Source organism: Thermobia domestica, chromosome 6 (genome assembly GCF_964235325.1).
Source record: "Thermobia domestica chromosome 6, izTheDome1.hap1.1, whole genome shotgun sequence".
In the NCBI taxonomy this organism is placed as follows: domain Eukaryota; kingdom Metazoa; phylum Arthropoda; class Insecta; order Zygentoma; family Lepismatidae; genus Thermobia; species Thermobia domestica.
Window position 1 is genome coordinate 243,429,655 of NC_137459.1, and position 20,554 is coordinate 243,450,208.

Sequence of the window (20,554 nt, forward strand, 5' to 3'; positions counted from 1 at the left end):
GTAAAGGGGTGCAAAATTAGTATGTTGTTACGGTACTTATACTTTTATGAAGAAACTAAAATTTGTTCCAGCTTTCCACCATTTTTTTTTTCCTTATTCGACCCTTCATTGACTCCAATATTTAAAGAATTGAAAATAGTTCGGAAAATGTATCGGTAAATATCGTTGTCAATTTGCTGATACCGATGCTCCCAAAAGTGGCCGATATCACCAATACCGATACCGATATATCGGTACATCCCTAAAATTAGCATGTTACTAAGGGTAAGAAGAGTTACTAAGAGTAAGAAAGGTAAAAGTTGCCCAAATGTGACAAGAGGCACATTAACAATTAAGCATACGACTCTGACCAAATTAGTTGTCTCGGTTTATGGTTTACGTCTCTATTTGGCATCCTAGCGGCATGTATATTGAGTGATTTATTACCCCACTCACTTCAAGTTTTATATTTTAAAACTGTTACTCCAGTACCTCTTATTTTTGTTTTCTTAACAAATTCAGAATGAATATACCAATTTTGTTCAAGTTTTCTGTGATATTCAGAAGATACAATTTTATGATTTTTTATCATGGTCTTGATTGTACGGCGTTTTCATGGTATGGTTAAAATGTTATTTTGTAGTTATATTTTGTATGACTGTGTCGCATCATGTTCATACGTATTCCGGACTTCCAAAATAAATGAGATGCCATGCTTTATTATGTAATAAATTTGAGGAACTCAGTTCTGGAGTGTTCGGTTCAATACAGGACATTCAAATGAGTACATGTTAAAGAAAATTAGTGTGGAATGCTGCTACCAAAATTTTATTTGTTATGTCTAAATTTCACTTTCTTTTTCAGAGAACAGCTGGAAGAGTGCCATTTTAGTACGTTTAAACGTTGGAACAATGATGCTTAATATGACTGACTTTCCTGTAAAAGTAGCCGTTAGGGTAAGCTTTTAGATTATTTAGGTTTCTGTTTTAACTTGTATTGAAATATTTTTATTGTGTTTCAAAGATTGAATTTGGTGGAAGCTAAGTTTCTATCTTAGTGTTCATGTCAATTTAAAATAACTAATGAGTTTATTGTTTGAATCTTACTGTAAATGTTTACGAAGTTTTATAATTTATGATAGCCATGTGTATGAATGTCATTTGTTTTAGTTAGATAATGCACATTATTATGCTATTTTTACAGGTACGACCATTGTTATATTCAGATAATACGCAGGAACTTCTTTGTTTGACAGTCTTACCAGAATCAAATCAGATATTTTTGGACGGGTTTAAGTGTTTTCGATTTGATTACGTTTTACCTTCATATACGACGCAAGAAGAATGTTTTAATTACACTGTAAGGCCATTGATTGGAAGATTTTTTGAAGGTATGTAAGGAATATATTCTTTTAAGCTATAAGAAATAGGTGTAAATGTAAAAGTAAGTATCTGACGTATGCTGCTGAATTAGGAAAAAACAGACATACCCAAAAATTCGTCGTGCTTTAATAGATCCAATACAGCTTTAGTGATTATTTTCACATTCCTCAGTTGGTAAAAATTCTCAAGTGCTTCAAAGATCCCAAATTTGTGGTCAACTTTGTTTCAGTTTCAGCTGCGGAACATGACAGTGATGCAAAAGAAAACGACTCGTCAGTTCCTAGACTATTGAAACATGTTAGCTTGTAAAAACTCAAAAGTAAGGAAGTTAAGATCATTCTCAGAACTTCATAATTAGTAGAAGGAAACATTTTAGAATCTTATTCGTCATTACCATGAATGCAAGATTAATATTGGACAAAGTCAGTCTGGGCAAACAATGGAATGCATAATCAACATTTCCAAGAATAATTATCACACCTTTCAACAACAGTTATAAGCATATAAAAATTTTACAGTAATTTAAGCAACAACTTTTACAATTTATAACTTTACAAGAGAAATTATTCTTATGATATGAACAATAATTTGTACAGCAGATTTTTTTCAAAGAATTCCTAGGTTATAGTAACGTACCAAATTCTGCATACTTCATTTTTTTTAACTAATATTTTTCGCAGTGTTTTCTTTGTAAGGTGTTGTTGAATTTGGAAGAGTACGTATTGCTCTGTTGCCACGTCTTGAATATTCATATGATGCACCCGTTGTGGTCCCCCTACTTCGGCATACAAACACTTATAAACATATGTTCAAGGTGGCAACATTATAATATCTTTTTCTACAAAAACCCTTCAGTTATAACTATCATCACAACGTTTATGATGACCCTTGTGTTGGTGACCTTATTAATTCCATGACGTAACTTTCCTACTGTTCGCCAATTCGGTTGAGACTTCTAGTTGGCAGAGTGCCAAGGAGAGTATCTTAATGAAAGGAAAGAAATGTTAAAAAAAAAAAAAAAAAAAAGGATTTGGTTATTCGCGTCAGCGGTAAAGGTATTGTTTGAACAGTGCTACCAACCCGACACAGTAAATCTATACGTGATAAGATTTTATAAATAATAATACAAGAATGAAATCAAAGTGGGCCTACATCACTGAAAGCACGATAATCGGTGATTATTGTCCGTAGGGCATGACTGGGGATCTACGGTGCAAGATGAAAAAAAAAAAAAAAAAAAAAAAAAAATTGGAGGAGGGGATAAGCACAATATTTTGCCTAAGATTTTATCATCACTGCCTGGTCCGGCTTGAGGATTTTAATTTTGGGTGGGCCTGCTGCCTCTGTTATGGATACATATACAAATTTGGTTGATAATGACAGGAAATTACTTTTACAGAAGTGGTTCATGCTATTTGTTAAATAATTATCTACCATTAATATAAATAGTGGAAAATATATTTACTCTTTATTGTATCTTTTAGCGTTTATATATTTTTCAAAATTTGTGGGTAGGCCCATGCCTACCCACTAAAGCCGCCACTGATCACTGGTTGACGGTATTGGCTCCATCATAATAAAATATACACAAAATGACGCACTTACACATACAAGCTCACGCAAGCATAAACACGAAGCAGATAAGAGAAAGAACTAGAAAAATACAGTAAACTGCACGAGCACAAACGTAGAGAAAGAGAATAACTTATGTCCTCTCGCAAGTTGTTGGCGCAATCAACCGAATATCGAAGCCCCTAAAACACAATGCTAGGCTGCATTTAAAATGCGCACGCTCTGTTCACTGCGTGACATCATCGCTTGACTAGAATGTACTGCTGACCAGGAACCAATTTACGTAGGCTGGCAACTATGTTTAAACTTCCAACCTTCTTTCTCTCGCTCCCAGAAGAGAAAACGAACACTTGTTGTCCATACATAGACATACCCATTTTTTGTAATGGACTCTTTTACTTCTCTCATGCACAGAAGTGTCGAGAAACCTAATGTCCGAGGGTAAACAGTAAAACCAAATTAAACCACTTGTTCTGACAGCTCTTGTGGGTCTGAAGCACTCCAACACTATCTATTACCGACCGGCTGAACTACACCTAGCCTAGCAACGAACACGTCGTGAGCGCACTTCGGCACCCTGTCTCTAAGTCACATCAGGAACTTTCTAGACCTAGTGGCCGTCACGTCTTTTATTCTCGTTACTGCCCAGTTTACCTTACGATGTTAGGTGGATGCCGAAAACTGGGAAGCACCGACCGGGAATCAAACCTAGGATCACGCGGACGTGAGTCCAACGCTGTAACCGCTGGACTACGGTGTCTCCGTACATAGCTTTCCTTCTCAACGTCAATTCATTCCTAATTTTGATGGGATGGCATGTATAATCATATTCTTAAGTGTGCTTTAACGTTGGAGAAGGGAAACAACATACTCAACTTTAACTTAGGAGAACAAACTACTACACATTTAGATGCTACTTTCCTTAATCTATTACTAGAATTATAATGTTGATACCAAATTATTTATGAAAAATGAAATGAAATCTTTAAGTTTTACGTCCCACGGTTATGCCGGTTAGGCTAAAGGAGACGGTGATGATGAGAGATGAGTGAAATGGTGGAATGAAGAAAGTGGGAGGAAACGGGAGAACCCCGAGAAAACCCACGAGCGCGGTGTTTGTCCACCACAAAGTTCACTTGGCGGGGGCTGGGATCGAACCCGGGACCCCAAGCACCAGAGGTGAACGCTCTACCACTGAGCCACCGCCCCCCCCCCCCAAATTATTTATGGATGCCTCAAGTGAGGAAAGTGAAAATACCCACTGAAACTGTATTGGATCTAATACAGGGTCTCTATGGATCTGGAAAGTCAAGGAGAGTCAGGGAAACAACATTGGTTAGAGAAAGTCAGGAAAGCATATAAGTAGTCAAGGAAATTTACTAAACATATATCTCACAATAAAACTGAAAATAGGTTACAGCAGGCTGATAGTGAGTAGAAATTACAGGATGCCAAGAACACTGAGAGATTGATCGTAAGTGACGACGAAAAGAAAAAAGTATGGAGCTGACAAAATTAGAAACTGAGTTAAAACAGCGTGAAGAGGAAAAGAAAGGGCAAAACGAGAAGCAAATTTCATGCAATGAGACATTGAAAAAAAAAAAAAAGCATAAGAACTGCAAAGAAACTAAGCATAAGTAAAATTTCTTTACGTGTGTATCATTTTCATGAAAAAAAAAAAGCATATTTCATGGAGTTAGACATCGATAATAAAGTAGTGTAAGAACTGAGAGAAAGAGAGAGAACCAGAAATAGCATTTAAGATGTTAGTTATTAATTTTTTGTAAGCAGTTTGTATCAGTGGAGTTGTTAATATGTAACGGAACACTCAATTGTAATTCCGTGTAATCACTATACCGTTACACTCCACGAAGCAGGTAGAATTAAAACAGTAAACATTGAAACAAGAATATTAAAATATAATATATACATTTGCAGGAAAGTTTATATATTTCTCATTCTATAAACAATAAATCATAATATTAAAAATAGCCTGAAAAGATAGAACATAAAGGCAAGGTATGGTCGGATATCACGGGAAGAGAATAAAAGAAAATCTAGGAAAATTTATATTGAAGTCAGGGAAATTAAAACTAAGACACGCTATCTGTAGAAACTCTGTAATAAAGCACGATGCATTTTTGGGCAAATCCTTTTTTCGTAATTGTATTATGAGTATTTGTCACAAAACCAAGTTGGATTATAGAATATATTAATTACAGATATGCTTTGCATGATCAAACTGATCTTCAGATGTAAGAAGTTTGTTTTTATTTTACGTATGGGAACAAATACAGAAGTGGTTAGTTACGTACATGAAAAAGATAAGGAAGTATATGGTAGATTTTATACTATTGTGTTTATAAGTTTAAAGCTGATGTCCGGTGTTAGTAATATATTCTTACTATCCATAACATGTTCTTGTTACTAACTACGTAAGAGAGTGCAAATTGCCTGGCCGATGTAATAAGAAAATATAATTTTTGACATAATTTTCTTGTCATTTAAACTACTGAAAATACAAGCTTTATTTTATGTATTTATTTATTTTTAATATACATGCTTTTCTTTTAAGTCTCAATGGTTGGAGGATGGCCTTAGATTTTGCAACATTAATTTAACTCATTTTTCGAAGTCATAGAATGATGAAATTTTGCACAGGGTCACATAATTCGGGTGACAATACACTGTTCCATTTTTCCTTTCATTCCAAATTCTTCGGCATAAGGGTGAGAGTACGAAGTAGGTGGTATATAAAAATAATCTAAAACGACCGATAATAATCTCTAATCCATAGTTTTCAGGGTTGTTGAGGTGAGCGACACTCTTGATATCATTTAAATAGAAATTCATCCCCTCTAGCATAGAGGTGAGGGTTAGAGTGCCAGGCAAAAATATTCGAATATGGCCGATATTACTGTCCAGTCCATAGTTTTCGGTGTTGGTGAGATGAATAATGACACTCGAAATGCCGTTTAAATCTAAGTTCAGCTTAAATCCTCATGGCGGATAAGGAGGAGTTAGGAGGGGAAGGTGTGACATAACTTATTACACGCTTTTCTTTAATTGACAATGGTTGAGGAATGTTCTCAAATATTTCAAGTTAATTTAGCTCATTTCCTGACGTAGAATGATGAACTTTTTCACATCGACAGAAGTCGGATGACAATACCATATTCCGCTGTAACTTTGATGTGTATATATTAGAATGGTCTTTATTTTTTGACTTTCGAGATTTTGTTTCTAAAGTTTTACCCTCTAAAATGGTTCCATATTAGAGCAAAGTAACCCATGAGAAAAATAAGCTCAATTGAAATATATTAATGGTCTTCGTATTTAGGTATTTTACGCCCCTAGGCGCATGAAAATTTTGCATCTTCCCCCTGATTTGCTCGTATTGTTTCGTGTAAGAAATAAAAAAAGTGTGTCTCTAAGATACAAAACTAAAGCAAAAGTCATAACTCCTTATCAATATAGGTTTCCCCTAGAGGATGAGGGGGGTATTTGGCTCTAAGGAGTTAAATATTATGAGTTGTGTATTTATAAAGTAGAATCCTTAGTATAAAAAATATACACAAATTAAACCCAAAAGTTTATAATAACCTAGAGGAACACACTGAAACATTCTTAGTGCAACAAAATCGCAAAAATGTAAAACATTGCTGTGGCTTGTACAATAACCAAATAAACTGTGTGAAAACCTACGCAGTAATTAGTCCGACCCGTCGTCACAGCTTTCTACACTTTCAGACCAATGAGAAACATCAGCATTCATGATGTAGGAGGCGTATGAAAGTAAAGAAGGGCCTGATGCTTATAAATATCTTTGATAACCCAAATACCACAATACAGTGGCTATATGTGCACAATACCCAACCACCCGTGCACCAAACTTGATTCGCAATACCAGCCACGAATTGGAGGTGAAACACCATTGTGGTACTGAATCCATGCGTTGTATATTTTGGAAGACGTATGATGTGGTTGTAGTTGGACACGAACAATATCATCGCGCTCTTTGTGAACAAATAGTTCACGAAGACCCAATTCACTCAAATTCTTCTTTGTATAAGACATGGCTTGCTTAATTTGATACACCCCAAGCGTTATATCGCGCAACTCCTGAATGGTCAAGTCCATTGAAGTGTCATCGGACATCTTGTGCCAAGTACTCTTGCATTTTTTTCCAGTTTTCGGATTATACTGGTATTGGTAAATGATTAGGTTGGTTCACCAAGGTTAGCATTTGTTCGGCGATGATCTCCTCTTCCGTACCACTTGAGATACGAGAAAGTCAAAATCACTGCAAGTAGCACAAAGAATTCGAACTCGCCAATCATGGGTATCTCTGTGTTCGGCATTACCTGTCCTAGAACTTTCCATCGTTTGATTAAACCGTTGATAGCTTCGATCACCCACCTAATAAATGTAACCACTCGTGACTCATTCGATTCATTTGTGGTATGCTGTTTCTTATTTTGTAAGAAATGTGACATTTTTGGAATAAGTCTCTCTTAACTCTTCAATATTTTCCACCACACACACACCTCTCTACAGCTTTGCACAAAGTTACTACAGTGCTTTCTGTTCTCCTATAATCACTTCAGGCCCGTAGCCACCCCACAAATGTAGCGGGGGGGGGGGCGATTCAACCATATTATAGTTTATCACCCTATTATAGTCCATTTGCAAGCCTACCGTGAAAAGTTTAGGGGGGCGACCCCCTAATCCCCCCTCCTGGATACGGGCCTGAATCACTCCATGGACCTACTTTCACAAATTCACACTCCATGCGATCAAATGCGGTTTCGTTTGGTTTTCACATGCAACTTCCTGCTACATGACGTCAGTGCACCAACTACCTACTGATACATTTTTTCTTTTTCTCTATCTTTTTTTCTTTTTTTCTTTTTTCTTTCTTTTCTTTTTTTTTTTTTTTTGTACTATGAGTGATATACTTTGTTACTTATAGACTATATCATATGTTGTTACATGCTTACAAGGGAAGTATCAATGAGCTCATATCGAAACCTATCGTAAAATTTCACTCAGAGGAAGGATGTCCCACAGAAAGACCACACACAAAAAAGCAGCTGCATTTTTGAAGTGGAATTAACCAAAATGGTAGATTGAAATGTCTCGTATCCATGTCGACAATATGCACAGTACATTCAGTACCACCCCTTGTAAACTGCCTGTTAATAATAAAAAGTCAACAACAACAATGTGGGTACATACTATACTTAAGGGGAAGTCGTACGGTAAGGTGAACCTTGGCGGCAGCCATCTTGGAATCCGCCATCTTGAATGCAGGTTTGGGGGCGCGGTGGCTCAGTGGTAGAGCGTTCACCTCTGGTGCTTGGGGTCCCGGGTTCGATCCCAGCCCCCGCCAAGTGAACTTTGTGGTGGACAAACACCGCGCTCGGGGTTCTCCCGTTTCCTCCCACATTCTTCATTCCACCATTTCACTTATCTCTCATCATCACCGTCTCCTTTAGCCTAACCGGCATAACCGTGGGACGTAAAACTCAAAGATTTCATTTTTTTTTTTCATTTTTTGAATGCAGGTCAAGATTTGTAAATAGGAATAGGGCAATATGATACATGATTTAGGGCTATAATTTAAGCAGAAAAACAAATGGTAGCAATAGTTTTAGGATAGGTGCATTTGGTAGAAAGTTACAGGCATATTTATTGTGTATGTTTCCATGTGCACAACTTCCGAACAATTTGTAAAATACAAAAATATAGGAAACACCCTCCATATTTTCCCAATTTGTCCCAAATGTTGTTGAGCAAAGCTAGACACTTGTAGGAGATTAGTCGGCAAATTTGGTCTAAAAATGCAGCCATTGGACAAGTTATTTTTCGACAGTGGAAGGCTCTTTACAGTCGATTGAACGAAATTTTGATCTCGAGAGTAGATATTCATTTTGAAGTTTACCACAGAGGCAATATACTGAAACTGCAGTCTTGCATTCATTTCCATTTTTCCTCTCCGCGGTTCAGGGACATGATTTTATATTCATGATATGCAACTGGGTAACAGAAGAGCGGCTTCCTGTGTTCATAGTGCCAGTGCAATATTGCCTCCAGATCACTACACGCGAATGTGAAGGGCAGTGTGAGAACAAAGTGCTTATACGTTGTGCCTGGTGTCAACGGAATTTGTGTTTCTCTCATTCCATCGATGAGCCTCATTTCTGCTTTTCTTTCGTCCCTCATTGAAATGTATTGTGGAACTGTCGAGTAAGAGTTGCATTGCAATAGCGACAACTATTTTTGGACAACTGCTTCATTCGAGAGTTGTGCACATGGAAACATACACGATAAATATGCCTCTAACTTTTTATCAAATGCACGTATCTTAAAACTATTGCTACCATTGTTTTTCTGCTTAGCATCTAGCCCTAAATCATGTATCATATTGCCCTATTCCTATTTACAAAACTTGACCTGCATTCAAGATGGCGGATTTCAAGATGGCTGCCGTCAAGGTTTACCTTACCGTACGACTTCTCCTTAGGTATAGTATGTACCCATATTGTTGTTATTGACTTTCTATTATTAACAGGCAGTTTACAAGGGGTGGTACTGAACGTATTGTGCAATTGTCAACATGGATACACGACATTTCAATCTGCCATTTTGGTAAATTCCACTTCGAAAACGCAGCTGCTTTTTTGTGTGTGGTCTTTCTGTGGGACTTCCATCCTCTGAATAAAATTTTACGGTATGTTTCGATATGAGCTTATTCATACTTCCCTTGTTAGTATATTATATAAATAAGAAAGTGTATCAACGTTGCGCCCATAGTTTAACAAGCACGAAATTAACAGAAAATCGGCGATTTTTCGCATAAACCTCCAACTACTCGAGTTTGGGACTCTATAAACAAACTTAAATATGGATAGCGTGAAAGAAATATTTATAGTATCGTTACGTAGGTATGTTCTATATTTAACAGGGGTAGTTATAATTGTTGTAGTACTCATTCCGTTGTTTTAGAGATTTTCAGGGAAAAAAAAAAAACTTTATTGACCCTCATCCTTTCTTCCTTGTTAACAGCCTCGTTTTTCCACATACCATACTTCAACCTCGATTTCGTAATATACCACCTCCGAAAAATTGCCCTCCTTTGCTCGTGGCCCGTGCGTAAATTCAGGCCTGTGTATCATCCTCTATTTTTGGTTACTGCACTGGGCATTACCGTTTTCATCATTTCATTCAAGTGCCTCACCTTGGCCGGACTAATTAGATAGATTTTGTTTTTCTCAGTTGCACTTAATTTTCATTAGAATTATAGTAAATGTGAGCATGCTATTTAATGAGAATAGTGATTTTGTTAAATCATTTAGATTTTGTATCTTCGTCGTCAGACTCACGTTTTACTTCTCTTTTTCTTCTTTTATTTAATAACAAGTCTCAATGTAGTAAATGTTAGGAACTGTACTGTATAAAATCATGATTTACAGGAAAACAAACGTCATCGCTACGTTCACTCTAATATATATATATATATATATATATATATATATATATATATATATATATATATATATATATATATATATATATATATATATATATATATTAATTTAGCAAACGAGCAGATTTTTACGTGAGGTTGTCTTATCAACATACAAAGATGTTCGTTTGAAATAACTTCACATGATCTGGCAGTGTATCTGAAAATGATATGCTGAGTACGTTCTGTAAAGTTCAGGTGTACGTACATTACCATACAACATACAACACAAGTCAAAAACAATTAAATGTAATGATCAAAATAACTGCATCGGTGGATTTGTTTTCTTTTTTCAGGAAATTTTCCGAGTTCGATATTTGAAAAATGTGTCTTCAATTCAATGTGTTGTACCGAAAACGGAGAGGGTTAGTGGCGTGTAACAGAAGTACGTTACTTAGAAATGTTTAGAAGGTACATGGTTACATTCATGTCCTGTCGAGTTTGTGGATATTGTAATAATGGTTTCACATTTCTGAATCACTCCTGTAACACAGTCTAGTCAACCATAGTGGACAAAAAATTTTACAGATAAACGTACATTACCACTACAGTCAGCACCTTCCAATTGGCAAAAGAGGAAATTTTTACTTGCGATTAACCGGTCAACATACAAAGATGTCTTTTGTGGAAGTAAAAAAGTTAGAAAAAATTGCCGCCCCTTTACTGAAATTATTGTTTATTTTTCAGGATACAATGCGTCTATAATAGCATTTGGTCAGAAGGGTTCTGGTAAAACATATTCTGTAATGGGCCCTGGACTGCATTGTGCAATGAGTGAAGCTGAATTTGGTATAATACCAAGAGCAACACGTGAGATCTTCCACAGGATTATGGTAATGTATTTAAGCATTAACAGACATATGCCTGAGTATATTAATTTTGAGCCTATCTTGTGTAGTGTCTCCTTTGTTCCCTTCTTACGTATATCTTTCATTTTCTTTTGTTTTCTTTTTTAAATAAACTTATCAGTGTACAGTGAAAAAATAAATCTAAATATGCAACTAAAATATACGAATCTTTCCACCCATCCGCTACGATTTTGATTTAATTTGTTTTTTAGTTTAGCGTCCCTTTCAGCAGGGAGGCTATATGAGACGTGGGCCTACAGCTTAACGTGTAATTCGAACTACATGAGCTCCCACCGGGAAATGAATCCGGACCCCCTCCCATGCTAACAGCTTAGCCACGAGGGAGCTCCTATCCGATACGAGTTTCAGTGAAACTTTCTGAAATGGCAGATGACATCTATATGCGCAGCGATGCGTAATAATTGAATTCCTGAGTTGTGATCACATTGTGCTGGACTTTTGGAACTTGTATGATGAATAGGTAGTTGATGATAGCACTGCTAGAAAATAACTGCATCGGTGGATTTGTTTTCTTTTTTCAGGAAATTTTCCGAGTTCGATATTTGAAAAATGTGTCTTCAATTCAATGTGTAGCCATTGTATCTTATATATCAGTTAATATTTTTTTTCTTCTATGACTGCTGTTGAACGAAGTTTTACCTTACCTTCGATGTTAATTGAAGTCTTAAAACTTTTTAACATAGAATCACTTGTCAATGCTATTTGTCCTATAGTCATATCAGTTGCTTTATCGAGGGAGAGATGAAGTCTTTATAGGCTGTTTAAAAAATAAGTGCAAATTTAGTTGTAAACTTCAACTTATATGTAGCAATATTTCATTACATTACAAATTTCCCTCTAGTTTCTGGTTCTGACATTGTATTTTTATTTTATTTTGTTTATTATTATTATTATTATTATTATTATTATTATTATTATTATTATTATTAATAATAATAATAATAATAATAATAATAATAATAATAATAATAATAATAATAATAATAATAATAATAATACAGGAAGTCCATAAAGTCCTACAGGAAAGTAAAACTCCATAACTTGGAAACTACGTAATGTATTAACAAATACTTTTTGGTGTACTTACAGAAAGGTTCAAAGTTTTGTTTCAGCTAGTTAAAGTTCATCCCCAAACCTCCAATTGTGCACCATTCACATCCAAACACTCGTGCAGTCTTTTTGGGAAATCAAGAATTGCGTATTGGCGGTGCTCGTCTGGAATGTTCAAAATCACATCAGTTATTTTGTTCTTGAGATCGTGCAGATTAGCTGGATTCTGCGAATACACCTTGGTCTTCACGTGTCCCCACAGCCAGTAATCACAAGACGACAAATCTGGTGATCTTACAGGCCAAGGTGTGGGTCCTCTTCGGCCAATCCATCTCTCCTTAAATTCTTCGTTAAGAAACTGTCGAACTTGAAGGGTATAGTGCGGCGGTGCCCCATCCTGTTGCATGTGAACCTAAATAAGGATACCTAACCTAGTAAGTTCTGGCAAAAGGAATGTCTGCCGCATGTTCAAATAATTGTTACCATTTACCGTCTCTTCCTCGAAGAAAAAAGGGCCGATAATGTGGTCCATTGAAACAGCACACCACACATTGACTTTGGAACTACCCAGCTTGTGCTCCTCGAATTCACGTGGATTTTCCACACCCCAAATTCGGCAGTTACGCCTGTTCACTTTTCCGACACATGAAATGTGGCATCATTTGAAAACAGAAATAGAGACAGAAGGTCACCATCTTCTTGTAAGCAGGTAAGCATTGACTCACAGAACTCCATTCTCATGTCACAGTCTTCCTCTAACAGCTCGTGCACAAATTTTAACTTAGGGCCGGACCTTTAAATTCTTGCGTATGATCTTGTGTAACGTTGACTTCAGTATTCCCAGTTCCAATGACCTACGTTTAAGCGACTTCATTGGACTCCTGGCTACACTGTCCTGCAACTTGTGAATCACATCGTCAATCGTTCCTGGCCTTCCACTGCGTAGTAAATCTGACACACTTCCCGTTTCTTTGAACTTTTCGTACCACCTCTTGATACTTGTTTCTGCTGGGGGTGTTTTCCCATACGTTGTTTGGAAGTTTCTCTGCACTGAAACGCAGGATTTTAATTCCGCAAACCACAAAACACATTGTGCCTTTTCTTTAATAGACGCCATCTTAAGTCACTGATTACCAGAGCAAATGTCATCGAGGATTGTGGCCAGCATCCACTATTGTAGCCAGAACAAAACTTTAAACTTCCCTTCTTCCAACCCCAAAAATTTATACACTTAAACGTAACGGTTTCCAAGTTATAGAGTTTTACTTTCCTGCAGAACTTTATGGACTCCCTGTATTATTATTATTATTATTATTATTATTATTATTATTATTATTAATAATAATAATAATAATAATAATAATAATAATAATAATAATAATAATAATAATAATAATAATAATAATAATAATATTTGCTTTACTTGAAGGTAAGAGAAATGTCATTTGTAGCTAAAGTGAACAGCAGAATGGGTCTGTACAGTTTATTTTAGACATAGAAGAAAGCTTTTAATTTCAGATGAAACTGACAGGCGTACCTGACACACCCCAAAATCGTTTATCGAGACCTCTTCTTACAAGTATAATACACATATTCCAGTAATTGTAAATCTTCCAACCTCATATACTTCTTTAGATTTATGCACTGTCCAACGATGCTTCTTCGGCGTAAGTGTTCGTAAAATACTTTTCTCAGATTCAGAATAAGAAGGAAAGATACATTAACATCCTATCCGTAAACTTAGTTCTCTATACCGTAACAACTCCATCCTACCCAATCCACTTCCATTTCCTGTATACCAAGTTTTTTAAACCTTTATTTATTTTAGTATGATTTATCCTCATATATTATGTATAAATATGACGAAAATATATGTAACTATAGAAGAAGAACCATAAACTGAAAAAAAGTTTCAGAAATGTTTTTATATAGCGAGTTATAAGTATCAGATAATATGGGTTGGGTTATATTGAAGTTGTGAATCAGTACAGTAATATCTGAGGATACGAAATAAATACGCAAATACTAGAAGTACACGAATGAGTTCTATACATAGTTTAAGATTTTACGAAGGGGACGTATTATTTTGCTGGGGACAGTACATTAGTGATAGAATCATGCTCAAAACAATTTAGTTCCTTGCTTATTTCTTACAAAGTTTATACCACTAAGTGTAATTTGTATTTGTATACACCGCATTATAAGCTGTAAAAACGTGAATGGAAACAGCCAATTTATATGAGTGAATGGAAACAGCCAATTTATATGAGCTTACATAAATGTTTGACAAGCAGATCTGTTCAAATTAGTATGTTTGCTTTCGAGCCACGAAAGGAGAGAAGAAAGTATAGCGATCGTAAGTAAATTAAAAAAAAAAAAAGTAGAGATTTCAGTGGATTTACACGTTTGATAGTGCATTGATACCGAAAAAGTAATTTTTCGATATCTGTTCGTGTTGATGGATACTTGCCTAGAGACCATACCGGTCAACGTGTGGAGAGTAAACTATAAACTTAAGGTTTTTGTGAGATTTTTCAGGGCTTTTGTTTCGAACTTTCTCCCCACCCCTAAAATTAAGGGTACTTTACTGAAGGGTGAAAAAAAGTGATTTTCTGAAAAACTGCTCTAACGATGCTATTTACATTTCATAAATCATTTTTTCAGTAACCTGATACTGTGCTATATGATTTTATTTCATAAATAAATATTCCATTAATGATCTGATAATGTGGCATAACTCGTTCGTGCCCTGAAAAAATATGGGGGTAGTACATTCCTGGGGGTGATTTTTTTTCTTTCTTTTCGAACGATTTTCTCAAAAGCGACTCAGGCGATTTCAATTATATTTCACAATTAAATATTTCATTAACAACCTGATAATATAATATAACTCGTTTGTTCTGAATAAATTACGAGGGGTAGTTTATTCTTGAGAGTAAGTTTTTTTTAGGACTACTTTCTCAAAAACGACAGGCAGTTTTGTTCATATTTCATATATAAACATTTCACTTACATTGATATAAAGTTGAGGGTGGCACAGTGGCTCAGCGCTTACCTCTGGTGCGTGGGGTCTCTGGTTCGATCCCCAATCAAGTAAATTTGTAGTGGACAAAATCGTGACGGTTGGATTTCTCGAGGTACTCCCGTTTCTTCTCACATTCGCATCCCACCAACTATTCCATCAATTTCACTTGCCTTAATCATGCATCTCCCCTAGCCTAAAGGGCATAATCGTGGGACGTTATACTAAAATATTTGATTTTAGTTTTCGTTTAATGTTGCATAAATCAGAATATATGCACAAGTTTTAGTTTACTCTCGGGGTGTTTTTTGGTAAAATACGACGTCTGGTATTTTTTTGTTATTTTATAAACAAATATTTCACTAATAACCTTAACATATGGCATAAGACATTGAATCTACAAGAAGTAATTTAGTTAGAGGGGGGGGGGGGGTATCTGGACGAACTTTTCCGAAAGTGCCTTATAATTTGGTTCGTAGTTTACAAGAAAATGTTTCATTAATAATAGCAGTACATCAATTTTTAGTTTAAGGAATTGGAACGAGCAAATGTAGTACAGTGGTTTGTATCTTTTGTAATAATATTTATTTTTACTATTAACTAAGATATTAATTGATTCTCTAGAGGTTACAGCCTTAAATATAAGAAAAGCCTTTTTTTTTTTTTTTGATATGTAATAATGACTGGAAAGAAAAACAAAGAAAACAGTATTGTGAAGGTGTAAAATGCGTTCTTATGTAGCCATATTATTGGTATGGGCAGCAGCTGCGTCATTTCAGATTTAGCATTTGAGAGGGAATAAGGGGGGGGGGGAGAGCAAGGTTCTCCACCGATATAAGTAAAGGTACACATTTTTCATTACTATATACTATCCTATTGATTAAGAATACTTATATCTCAAACTCGGGGTGGGAGGAGATTGCTATCCTGCCCTTCTCCAAATAACAGCTCTGATATGTAGCGCTTCGGGTCGAATTCCACATGTGGGTCTATTTTCTATTAATTCGCAGATCATAATAGTAGAGGAACAAAGGACCAAATAAAGAAAAATCATCCTCCATGTATAATGCTCTTAAAATGTAAGTGCCTATTCCAATGATTTTGAACATTACTATATAACTTCAAATTTATTTTCAGGATATTCCCAATAAGTGCTTTAATATAAAAGTATCGTTTGTTGAAATACATGGGAATAAAGTAAGGGATCTACTTAACAATGGCTCCTTCGAAGAGAGAAACATGGACCAAGATAAAGAGGTATGTACTTATATTCTAAGAACTAAGTATAATTTCTGTAGAACACATTATAGGATGTAGAGACACAGGGGACACTCAATTAATGTAGATTCACTTAAATATTTAAGAAGGAACTATTTATGGAACCTAGCATTACATTTTGCAGTAACTAAGGTTGTTACAATTAACTAGATTCGTGTGTAAAGTGATTTGTCTTCCTGTTTTACTTACAAATTCAAAATCCGTCATAAACATGTGTTCATAACAGATGATATCAGTGGAAATTTTAGTTTTTGATAGCAATGTGTAGTATTGTTGCCTCTGAACAGATGTTCTTTACATATCTATAAAATGAACATATGACGTACGGTAGTGAATCAAAATGGCCGGCGCACGGTTGTCGTTGGAAGAGCTTAAGAGTATTTTGAAGTAGTGTTTCAAGTTTGAGAATGTTGCGTACGTCACATGTTAATTTTACAGTCATGTAAATAACATCTTTTAAGAGGAAGCCATACTTCACATTGTTACTATAATTCGATCCAACTTCGAGAAAAGTCTACACATATTACCTTAAAGTATGTATAAATCTTTGACGGACTCCGTATACTGAGTTTGTTAGTTTATATAACAAATTCAAGTCCTTATTTCCAAAGTTTAAGGTGTAATTGGCTCTAAAGCAACAATGAGTCGTAAGATGTATATTACAATATTTTGTATTATCCTTTAAACATGTTTACACGACGTGGCAATATTGATTTCTGTGAATGACTAAAACCTGTCTCACCAGGGATGATATCGAAACTGCACCTTGAATTGGGAGACATTCTATATATTTCCTGATAGGACTTCTCTAGCAAGTTCCAAAACAGGTGTTCGTTTCTTGCCCGGAAGTGACCCCGCCTTTGTAGGGGCTAAAATATATAGAACATTTTGACCTATTTTCTATAGCAGGCGATCATAAAGTACGTTGCTACTCCTAAAAGTTGAAACCTATGCTAAAACGCCAAAAACACCTGTTTTATCATTGTAAAAGCATAATTTAACGAAGTGAAAATATTTGCCCCAGGGTCTCCGCAGGGTCCCAGGTGGGGTCCAACTCAAAATTTGCAATTGAAAAGAGGGGCAAGTAGCATATCGTTTGAAAGCTAGTGTTGAAAGAAAAACGATAACAGAAGTCTTACAGCTCTAATCAAACTCTGTGCGAAATGGAGGAAGATTCAAAATTTGAAAACAGTCTGCAGCTAACAGTGCATGACCACCACTAGAATTCCAAAACTGTGATACAGGTGTCAAAATTCTAAAACACGTGTTGCATTATTTGAAAAATTCTACTTATCGAAATGATAATGTTTACCCCAGGGTCCCAGGTGGGGTCCAACTCAAGATTGGCAATTGAAAAGAGGGGCATGTAGCATATCGTTTGAAAGCTATCCCGCTACAACTTACCGACAGCCCGTCTGGTAGAAGTGATCTAGAAACCTCTAGACCACGTAGCTGTTTTGCATTTACAAGTGTCGTTTTGATATGAAGAACCACATAGTTCGACATTTGTTTCAAACTTTAGGTGTAAGAGGTGGTCATGAACGTTAAGATTCAGCATGTAGACGTAGTGTAAACACCCCACCATTTTGCACAGGATTGGCGTAGAGACGAAAGGTTGGTTCCATACGCTGTCTGTTTTGAGAAACTTTGAAAGAAAATACTACTTAACCCATTTGAAAATGTGTAGTTTGACCGCTGCCCGCATATAGGGACTCCAGGACATACGTTTTCATTTCTTTACATTGAACGTTTGCAATGACGAATTTAGAAAGCCAGCAACCCTGACTTATAGCCTGTGATTAGCTTGAATGAAAAGTTGTGTTAGTCAATTTGCAATAACGTTGACTTACATCTAGAAAATTGATTCTCTAGATTGCAAAGAAGGTTCACAAGCTCATCAAGTTGATGGTGACAAACTCTGTTCCCCAGGACATTACAATAACCGTAGACGATTATGTTACGTTCGAAGATAATACTCAATTCCAGCCCTTGGACACGACATCAAGTCAACAAGGAACTACTTCAGGTACCGAAGGCGATCCTGATTACGACTACCTGGACCCAAATTCTTTTCAGGAAACCGCATTTTGGAGATCATGGAGTGAAGCGAAATTGAGGGATACTGTAGCAGCTTATAACAACGCGTCCAGTGATCGCAAATTCATGGATGCGAAACGTGTAGCAAGAGTTGACATCTGTACAAGTGACATCATTCGGATGAGACTATTCCTGGACAAGGCATCCAAGCGGAGCAAGCTAGCAGAACTCCGAGAATCTGTCAAAGCATGGTGCAAAAATGAACGCGCTGCTCCGAATTTTTTCAGGATCATTGAAGAAGGCATTGCCGTGGAAGCCTTAGAAAAATCACGGAAGCTAGGGGTTACTGGTTTCAAGGCATCCCGATTCTGGATCCGCCGACTATTGAAAGAAATGAATTGGGGTTCCAGGAAAATCACAAAGTCATGACAATGGCAGCCAGAACAAAAGCACTGGAACGTTCAAACGAATTCGACAGCTACATTCAACAAATCAGACGAGAGATTGAATATGATAACTACAACCTTGATCAAATTGTGAATCTTGATCAAAGTGGATTCAATTATGAATTACTAAACCACGAACTCTAACTCAACGTGGAGTAAAAAATGTCGAAACTGAAGTAAGATGCGAATCAAAAGTGACACATTCTTACACAGTCCAGGAAGCGATTTCGGCATCAGGAAAGCTCGTGGGCTTGACTGTCATTTCGCGCTGCGAACCATCCAGGAAATTTTGATCAAGGGTCCAATGTAAAATCCCTCAGATCCCTGGAGTCATGATCAGAGCAAACAAGTCAGGAATGATGACAAAGGCAATATTCAAGGAATACCTGCCACATCATGTTCGAGACGTTGGAACTCCTTGTCTTTTGTTGAAGGACGGCGCAGCCATCATGAGAGGTCCGGACTTGTATCAAGAGTGTCCTGACTTACATCCAGAGCAATCATTCCAGGCTGTACTTCCTATGGACAACCATTCGATATGGGATATATTCTTTACAGAAAAATGATGGTGAAGCGTGCCCACAAGCATGTTCGGAATGAAGGACTTGGAGACAAGCTAGACATGACAAATCGATATTCCAGTGCTCACTTGATTGGGGTAACACGAAATCAGTTGGAATCACCCAGATTCCAAGATATGATCAAGTACACTTTCGGCAAATGTGGATACATCGACCTTCCTGATGATTTTAGTTACCAGTCAGTGAGAGATTTGTCTATCAGTTTCCACACAAAGAATTCAGCTTTCTTGACATGTTCGATTCCGGACGACGAACACTGCATGGAGAAGAGTTTTATTCAGTGCACTTGGTGTTCCAACCACTTTGCTTTTATCACTTCTTCATGAACAATAACACGGCTGCACCACTCCACGAGACGCTCAAGCCTCACTATCACGCCGTAGAGTGATCATCATGCATATGGCCCTCATACCTGCATAACAAAAGATACAGTCCTGGCAGCTACCACGTTGCTACGACCGTGCCGTGTGACTTACGTGGCTCTCACACATAGACCAGAACAAAAGCCAAGCTTCAGCAAACAACAGTCGACGGAGCAGTGTCTTCTAGATTGCTTCTACCAGACGGGTCGTCGGAAAGTTGAAAAACGATAGCTTATAAACGATATACTTTTTGAAGCCTTTCCAAATGAAAACTTCGAGGTAGACTCCTTGTGGGACCCTACGAGGTCCCTGGGGCAAACATTTTCATTTAGATAAATTGCACGTTTTAAATACTGTAACACATGTTTTAGAATTTTGACACCTGTATCACAGTTTGGGAATACTAGTGGTGGCCATGCACTGTTAGCTGCAGACTGTTTTCAAATTT

General features: G+C 36.5%; 1 protein-coding gene across 4 annotated transcripts in view; it reads left to right on the forward strand.

The window, feature by feature from the left end:
- cos (kinesin-like protein costa) overlaps window positions 1-20,554 on the forward strand; it is a 159,350-nt gene that overhangs the window by 47,903 nt on the left and 90,893 nt on the right. For all 4 annotated transcript variants that reach the window (XM_081762687.1, XM_081762688.1, XM_081762686.1 and 1 more), the window contains 4 exons: window positions 844-935; window positions 1,183-1,369; window positions 11,149-11,294; window positions 16,540-16,659. In XM_081762687.1, coding sequence (XP_081618813.1) covers window positions 891-935; window positions 1,183-1,369; window positions 11,149-11,294; window positions 16,540-16,659 — 498 coding nt within the window. In that variant the 5' untranslated portion in view covers window positions 844-890. The remainder of the gene's footprint in view (window positions 1-843; window positions 936-1,182; window positions 1,370-11,148; window positions 11,295-16,539; window positions 16,660-20,554) is intronic.